The sequence below is a fragment of the Doryrhamphus excisus genome, chromosome 6 (genome assembly GCF_030265055.1).
Source record: "Doryrhamphus excisus isolate RoL2022-K1 chromosome 6, RoL_Dexc_1.0, whole genome shotgun sequence".
Classification (NCBI taxonomy): domain Eukaryota; kingdom Metazoa; phylum Chordata; class Actinopteri; order Syngnathiformes; family Syngnathidae; genus Doryrhamphus; species Doryrhamphus excisus.
In genome coordinates this window covers 13497749-13506187 of record NC_080471.1, presented here as the reverse complement: position 1 = coordinate 13506187, position 8439 = coordinate 13497749, and the positions used below count along the sequence as shown (strand labels likewise).

General features: G+C 42.7%; 1 protein-coding gene across 1 annotated transcript; it reads left to right on the top strand.

The window, feature by feature from the left end:
- Positions 1–1557: 1557 nt before the first annotated feature.
- hal (histidine ammonia-lyase) lies at positions 1558–7970 on the top strand. The gene is made up of 20 exons (XM_058074912.1): positions 1558–1888; positions 1996–2056; positions 2513–2540; positions 2607–2681; positions 2767–2839; positions 2918–2984; positions 3054–3091; positions 3214–3339; positions 3408–3547; positions 3678–3725; positions 4585–4732; positions 4813–4908; positions 5033–5091; positions 5430–5510; positions 5601–5666; positions 5739–5904; positions 5974–6108; positions 7452–7560; positions 7670–7739; positions 7811–7970. The coding sequence occupies exons 1-20, from the start codon at positions 1642–1644 to the stop codon at positions 7940–7942; spliced, it is 1965 nt and encodes a 654-aa protein (XP_057930895.1). The 5' UTR covers positions 1558–1641; the 3' UTR covers positions 7943–7970.
- Positions 7971–8439: the final 469 nt, after the last annotated feature.

Here is an 8439-nt window from a genome sequence, read left to right as displayed (position 1 = left end):
AATACAAAAAAAAACTGTTTGGGGCTGTGATCGAACATACTCCCAAAATGCAGCAGCTGTCCCATTACACCACCAGCAGGGGCAGACTGGAGGCCACCACATGTCTCATATACGTAAGCTGTTTTTTTATATATTTTTTATATTACTGTTTCCTTAAAACAGTATCAAAATACGTAATCTCCATGATTGTTTCGACTCTTCCCGCTCCGTTCTCATGGAATGTGCTGTTCCAGGTTACTGTGCACATTGAGTCCGGAAAATGGGAGCAAAACAAACTTGTTGGTGCGGTTTGAAGAAAACCGAATGTTTGCTTCATTTGTTTCTGTTTTCATTTCAGTTTGATTTTCAATTGAATGTCAGATGCCTTGACTGCTCAGTGCACAGTGGTTCGCGTCCAGGCCACTCAGCTAGATACCCGAGCCGGGAATTGAACACAGGTGTAGTTTGCATGTTCTCCTCGTGCGTGCAGGGTTTTTTCCAGGTATTCCGAACGTGAACCACTGTGCACTGAGCAGTCAAGGCATCTGACATTCAATTGAAAATCAAACTGAAATGAAAACAGAAACAAATGAAGCAAACATTCGGTTTTCTTCAAACCGCACCAACAAGTTTGTTTTGCTCCCATTTTCCGGACTCAATGTGCACAGTAACCTGGAACAGCACATTCCATGAGAACGGAGCGGGAAGAGTCGAAACAATCATGGAGATTACGTATTTTGATACTGTTTTAAGGAAACAGTAATATAAAAAATATATTTAAAAAAACAGCTTACGTATATGAGACATGTGGTGGCCTCCAGTCTGCCCCTGCTGGTGGTGTAATGGGACAGCTGCTGCATTTTGGGAGTATGTTCGATCACAGCCCCAAACAGTTTTTTTTTTAATTCTGTTAGTTTGCACTCAAAATAATCTAAATCACCTAAATATTTTTTGGGACAATTGCAATTAAAAAGGCTGCACGGCGATAAGTGGTAAGCACGCAGGCCTCACATTTAGGAGACCTGAGTTCGATCCCACCCTCCGGCATCTCTGTGTGGATATTGCATGTTCTCCCCGTGCATGTGTGGGTTTTCTCCGGATACTCCGGCTTAGCTCCCACATGCTAGGTTAATTGGTGACTCCAAATTGTCCATAGGTATGAATGTGAGTGTGAATGGTTGTTTGCCTATATGTGCCCTGTGATTGGCTGGCGACAGTTGGGATAGGCTCAAGCATTCCTGCAACCCTCGCAAGGATAAGCGGTATAGAAAATGAATGACTGGTCTATTTTGTTCTTGCCTGTCTCCACCAACTCCATAGGCTATGCTTCAGATCTTTTGAATATCTGATTGCAAGTGAAGACAGCATCAGGAATTGATGGAAGTTTTGGCCATGATTTGTTATTTTTAAAAACAAATTGACTCAGATTGAAACATGCTATAAGCATTTCTATTCCAAAAGTGTTTTTCGGTCACTATGTCCCAATGTGTGTGTGTGAGTCCAACCGACCCTCGGAGGTCAGTCATCGTTACCGTTGAGGCGTGGCTCTAAGCCGCCACTTCTGATTGGTCCTCACAGTTACTGCTACCTTTTGGAGAGCCGTGACCACCGGCGCTCACTCCAGTGTACGGTTCTGGGAGAGTTCCGCTATAAGATTCGAAAATGCCTCGTTTTACCGTCCACGTCCGAGATGAGTGGCTGGCAGTGCCCTGCCGGGACACCTCCAACACCATCCGATGGCTTGGACACGAAGCCCTCAAACGCTATATGAAGAACAAGCCGGATAACGGAGGCATCCAGGCGTTGAAGGACATCCGCTTTGTGGCGCGCAGGTGTCAGGGTTTGGGTCTGCTAGACGCCGAGGACACCATCGATGATGTCCTGGAGGATAATGACTTTGTCGAACTGGGTGGGTTGGAAAAAGATTAAGATTAATTATAAGATTATTTCTTGTTGACTCACATGAAAATAAGTCTTATTAACCATGGAGGGGTCTTCTTTTTGGTGTTCTCACAGCCATTGAAGGAGACACAGTGTCCCCTGACTTCATACCATGTCAACCTGGAGTTTCCCATCTGTATCCTTTTGAAATATTGATATTACATATATGATTGGTAGCAGTACTACTGGTGGTACATGGTATGTATGACCTGAAAACATAAAACTATACAGTATTAATTAACTACAATGCAACATGTCTGAAAGATAGCAGTATGGTATAGTGCCATATAATACAAGAAACAAAGAAATACATTTTTTTTAACAAATAACTTGTATTATATGGAAGAATAACATAAATAGTACATGTTCAATACAGGAAGTGAATAAATGTGAAATAAAGAAGCTCCTTTTTGGATAATTTGGAACTGTGAATTCTAACATGAATATGAAGAACATGTTGGAAATAAATTCAACCATAACCTTAACCATACATCGTCTTTTTAAGGTTAAAACACGTAGTAAAAAAAAGTAAATTCTTACATGTCCCAACACCATAATCACTGTTCTCCTTAAACGCATCACGCAAACATAGCACAGCGGCCTACCGAGAGCCTGGAGATGTAAGTTGACACATTCATGAGTATTATTTTTTTGCCATTCTCACTATACCGTTTTATTTCCTGCAGTATATTTGTTTGGATGGCAACAGTCTGACATCGACAGACCTGGTCGACTTAGGCAGAGGCCTGTACAAGATAAAGGTAATGATCCACTTTTGATTAGTTAGTAACTAATCTTTGACTCACTTTTTGGCATCTCGCCGACCCCCTCATCCCCACCTTTCAGCTGACTGCTGAGGCCGAGATGAAAGTTGTGCAATCCAGGGAGCTTCTGGACACCATTGTGAAGGAAAACAAAGGTTTTATTTTGTCAACAAACTGCTCCAGTATTCTGGCAATTGAAAACCATTAACCCGTGTTTTGTGTTTCCTTTGCAGTTGTTTACGGGATCACGACCGGATTTGGCAAATTTGCTCGGACTGTCATACCTGTCAGCAAACTCAAGTAAAAACGATATTCAATAAGCATTTCCTTAACTGTTCTTTGAGTGAAACCCTTTTATGTGCTGCAAAGGGAGCTGCAGGAGAACCTGGTGCGTTCACACTCAGCAGGTATAAACGCCACAGCGAACTACAACCATAATACACATGATTGCACATAGATGCACATATTACAGTATCATAATAGTGGAAGATGCCCATGAGGGTACATTGTGGCTGTCTGTGGTGTGCAGGCGTGGGAAACCCACTAAGCCCGGAGAGGACTCGCATGCTGTTGGCACTGAGGATCAACGTTCTGGCCAAAGGGCACAGTGGCATCTCTCTGGAGACCCTTCATGCCATGATCCAGGCCTTTAACGGTGAGCTCCATCAGCTTCAACTTCCTGTACTTTTTGTATCTAAGTTTACATGTTATGCTACATTGCAGCTTCCTGCCTCTCGTTCGTCCCCGAGAAGGGCACAGTGGGGGCCAGCGGAGACCTGGCGCCGCTTTCACACTTGGCTCTGGGGCTAATGGGCGAGGGTAAAATGTGGTCCCCTAAGAGCGGGTGGGCTGATGCCAAATATGTAAGATCTCACCTGCTGCTTGTACAATGATGACAAGCTGGCAAAAAGGATGCAAGGTCCAACAAGGAAAACATGTTTGAGTTTGCTGACCCTTAACTGTTGACTTTTTTTTTTCATCTGTGGTCACCAGGTCCTGGAGGCCCACGGTCTAAAGCCAATATCGCTGAAGCCCAAAGAGGTACTGTTTAAAAACAACTGTCTTCCATTCCTATTTTGATTTGTTTGCACAAAAGAAAAGCAGTCAGAGTTCAATGGGACAGAATTGCATCATTAATCCCACGTACAGAGCGTAAATAGACAGTGCACCAGAAGCTGGATTTTCTATTTCATACAGAGTAGTGACTCAACTGCAGAATTAATGTGTATAAATGAATTATGAATGAATTATTATAATATTTAGGATCTACTTGTGTGTATATTTAATATCTGTTGACATCCATAACTGCCAAGCAAAGTGTAAAAAGAAGTGAGCCACCTTAAAAACAACAAATGTTGAATCTGACAACAGGTGAAATTTAAAGTGGTCTTCTGAAGTTCTTGACACCCCTTGTTGAGGTTGCTCCTTCTTTTGGATTAAGTCTCACCATAAAAAGCCGCAAAAACCTGAAGAAAAAGCAAAGCACACTGGGCAGGATACAAACAAAATATAGGTTTAACATTTTGTATAATATGAATATTTATGGGCTGCATCGTGGACGAGTGGTTAGCACGTTTTGAGTTGAATTTCGAGTTTGCATGTTCTCCCCGTGCATGCGTGGGTTTTCTCCTGGTACTCCGGTTTCCTCCCACATTCCAAAAACATGCTAGGTTAATTGGCGACTCCAAATTGTCCATAGGTATGAATGTGAGTGTCAATGGTTGTTTGTCTATATGTGCCCTGTGATTGGCTGGTGACCAGTCCAGGGTGTACCCCGCCTCTCGCCCGAAGAGAGCTGGGATAGGCTCCAGCACCCCCCGTGACCCTCGTGAGGATAAGTGGTAGAAAATGAATGAAATTACATTTTTTTGTGAGCTCGTACTCTATGTTCTCCTGGCAGGGCCTGGCTCTGATCAATGGCACCCAGATGATCACCTCGTTGGGGGCGGAGGCCGTGGAGCGAGCCCAGGCCATCGCTCGCCAGGCGGACATCATCGCCGCGCTCACCCTGGAAGTGCTGAAGGGAACCACCAAGGCCTTTGACAGCGGTGAGCAACAACCCATTTGTTTTCCCAGACGCCCAATCTTCCGTCATGAGTCCCCCTTTACCCCCCTTCCAAATATGCAGACATCCACTCACTGAGACCCCACCCTGGACAAATTGAGGTGGCCCAACGCTTCCGCTCACTGCTGGACTCTGATCACCATCCATCGCAGATTGCAGGTGGGTGAAATGTTGAACCAAACTTTGGAAACGGGAGGAACACAACAGGAATGTTTTTCCATAATAATGTTCTCCTGTATATTCTATATCTGTACTATGTTCTGTGTAATGTACCTGTATTCAGAGAGCCATCGCTTCTGCGATAGAGTCCAGGATGCCTACACTATGCGCTGCTGTCCTCAGGTAAACTCAAGTCAATTATTAAAATCATCCATCACCAAACCTTATATTAATGTCGGAGGCCTGCACTCACACTGATCTACAGCATTTGAGCTTTGATCTCGTTGTATCTGCTTTCATTATGTAATGTTGAATCACAGCTAGATTCCTTACTTTGTGGCATATTTTGAATGTTACCATTAATAACTTAATAACCTGTTGTTCCCCTGCAAGCCTGCACTCACACTAACCACACTATTTTATTTATTACTACAATGTTTCTAACTTTGTGGCTCATTTCCAGGCTTTCAATTTATTATAAAAGGTGGCAGTTATGTTTTTGTTCTTGTTTGCCATCGTAGGTCCACGGTGTTGCCAATGACACCATCCAATTTGTCCTGAACATCATCAACACAGAAATCAACAGCGCCACCGACAACCCTGTATCCTTTTCTGTGATTGCATTAACTTCCATATTGGGACATTCAATCATTCAGCAAGAACTCTTTTGATTTTCCTATTGGCTGGATAAGATGGTTTTTGCCGAAAGAGGTGAGACTATTTCAGGTGGGAATTTTCATGGAGAGTACCCAGCCAAGGTACGTACAACACTGCGTAAATCTTTGGGTTTTACTCCCTTCTCAACATTGGCTGTGTTTTTTTTCTATCAGGCTCTTGACTTTTTAGCCATAGCTGTCCATGAACTGGCATCCATCAGCGAGAGGAGGATCGAGAGGTTGTGCAACCCCTCCCTGAGTGAGCTACCGGCCTTCCTGGTCAATGAGGGGGGTCTCAACTCTGGCTTCATGATCGCTCACTGCACTGCTGCTGCATTAGGTAGGCGACTGTTTGGTCTCATTTAACTCATGGCGCATACACGACTGACCGTTAGCTTTGTGTGCACAGTTTCTGAGAATAAAGTCTTATGCCATCCATCCTCTGTGGACTCATTGTCCACCAGTGCTGCCACAGAGGACCACGTGTCCATGGGGGGATGGGCTGCCAGGAAGGCATTGAGAGTGGTGGAGCATGTGGAGCAAGGTAAGGTCACTTTCTGATGCAGTATTCCCATAAGGTGCAAAAGTACAACCACAATAGCACACAGTCAAGAGACTCTGGGTCAATGTGGAACTGCATCAACACCAAATAGACTTTTACTGTGTATGTACTGTCAATGTATAGCAGGGGTCTCAAACTCAATTTACTTGGGGGCCACTGGAGCTCGGGTCTGGGTGAGACTGGGCTGCATCAGGTTTTCCAAAAAAAAAAAACAAAAAAAAAAGGCATTTATTAAAAAATAAAGAAAAATTAAAAACGTCACTTTGGTTCCAATTTTCTACAAGAAAAGCTCTGATAAAACATTCCACTGTTCTCAAATATCTTACTTTTTATTTTTCTTCACAAAATAAGATGAAAAATAAATAAACAAATCAAGAAAAAAGAAAATCAATCAGTAATAAATAAAGAAATATAATAATAACAATAAAACGGCAAATAATAAAAACTTAAGAAACCACATATAGTTGGTGGGTAGACAAATTATTTTTTCAGATTAAAATTAACAAAGCATTATTAGAGCCCTGTAGACATGACAAAACACGACTATAGTCACATTTATACTCTTTTTATTTCCAACTTATTGCACAACTGCAGGGTCTTGAGACACATGCTAAGTCGCAAACTAGAGCGCTAGCGACCTAAACGGTAGCCTTCAAGTTATTTCCTTTAAACTTAAATAGCCAAAAACTTACCACTTCCACACGGATAGGGAGGATAACTATTAACAGTTATTTAACCTTTAACATGAACATTAATCAAACATAATAATTTTTTCTGGGTACATGATACCATACAGCATCCATATCAAACTTGCGAGGGCCGCACTAACATTAAACTTTCATATCAAGGCGGGGGCCTCAAACTAGTGTCCTGCGGGCCACATTTGGCCCGCGGGCCGCATGTTTGAGACCGCCGAGGTATAAACTTGATGCTGGAAGTCTGTAGCTTTAATGCTAATGAGCTTTGTTTGTCCATGTCTGTAGGCCACAGAGTGTGTGACTTTATTCACTTTTTATGAACTTGATCGTTGTAATAGATGCCATATTTCACATTAATTTTCCTTAATGAAAAACCGCAAGTTCAAAACCGACCATACTACAGTACATGTATCCATTTTCTATGCCACTTATCCTCACTCGGGTCTCAGATAGGCTGGAGACTTCGGGTGTACACCCTGGACTGGTTGCCAGCCAATCAAAATACTTCATAGACGCCACTTTTCTTCCTGCCCTCAGTCTCCTTTTGGATAAAATGTACCTGCTTAACAAAAGCATGTTAAGCTAGACTTTAAATATGTGTTTTTCTTTCTTCTATCCTTGACTCAGTCCTCGCCATTGAGCTGTTGGCGGCCTGTCAGGGCATCGAGTTTCTGCGTCCACTCCGCACCACCACGCCGCTGGAGAAGGTCTATGACCTTGTGCGCAGCGTGGTCAAGTAAGTCAAACATGATGTGACCAAGGTACAAAAGCTGTCACTACTGTGTAAGAGAGGTCCAGAATGGTTAATATTTTAACCGCTGTTCCACTTCTTGTGCCGAGAGCAGGCCGTGGATTAAAGACAGATTCATGTCGCCAGACATTGAGGCGGTCCACCGTCTCCTGCTGGACCAGAAGGCAAGTCATGAGTCAAATGCAACTAAGATGAAAGTCATGAAAAGTAAGTTTTAACATATTTTAACTCTCAGGTGTGGACAGTGGCCAAGCCTTACATTGACAAATATCAGATGGAGTACATCCCGGAGTCCCGCCCCATCTCTCCAACCGCCTTCTCCCTGGAATCGCCGCCCTCACCTCGAAAGCGTTGTCGTCATGAGTGAAGCAATAAAATATGAATACAATCCGCAATCACAACCCGTTTAAAAACTACATTCACACACGGAACCGTGATATTACATTACAAAAGTATAACAGTACAAGTTGGCATACCACATTCACACATAATTGATAAGAATTTGTTTGTATCCTGCCCACTGTGCCTCAAAAGATGTATTTAAAATGTGACTGACTTAGTTTATTTGCCTCACAACTACCTCAGCCATTGTCCTGCCAATCAAAATAATTTTAATTGTGTTTCGGAGGATAATTATATTGACTTGTAATACAGTCATCAATACAACTTGGATTATAACTTTTACGAGGTACCTTTCTGTGTCATTTGCTCGTTATCAACGCTTTGCTTTCAGCAGACTACAACACTACATAGCTGACTCTTTTTTTAAATATTTTGTTTCCATTGCAAATTCATCACGTACAGATGAGGTTTCATATTTTGGAGGAGAATCGTTATTAATTGCCACAAAAGAAAATGGCTGTT

Excerpts from the sequence above, each read along its gene's own strand:
- hal (XM_058074912.1), top strand. The coding sequence starts at position 1,642 with ATGCCTCGTTTTACCGTCCACGTCCGAGATGAGTGGCTGGCAGTGCCC. Across the intron at positions 3,548-3,677 it reads GGTGGGCTGATGCCAAATAT|GTCCTGGAGGCCCACGGTCT; the intron begins GTAAGATCTCAC and ends TGTGGTCACCAG. Across the intron at positions 4,909-5,032 it reads CCATCCATCGCAGATTGCAG|AGAGCCATCGCTTCTGCGAT; the intron begins GTGGGTGAAATG and ends ACCTGTATTCAG.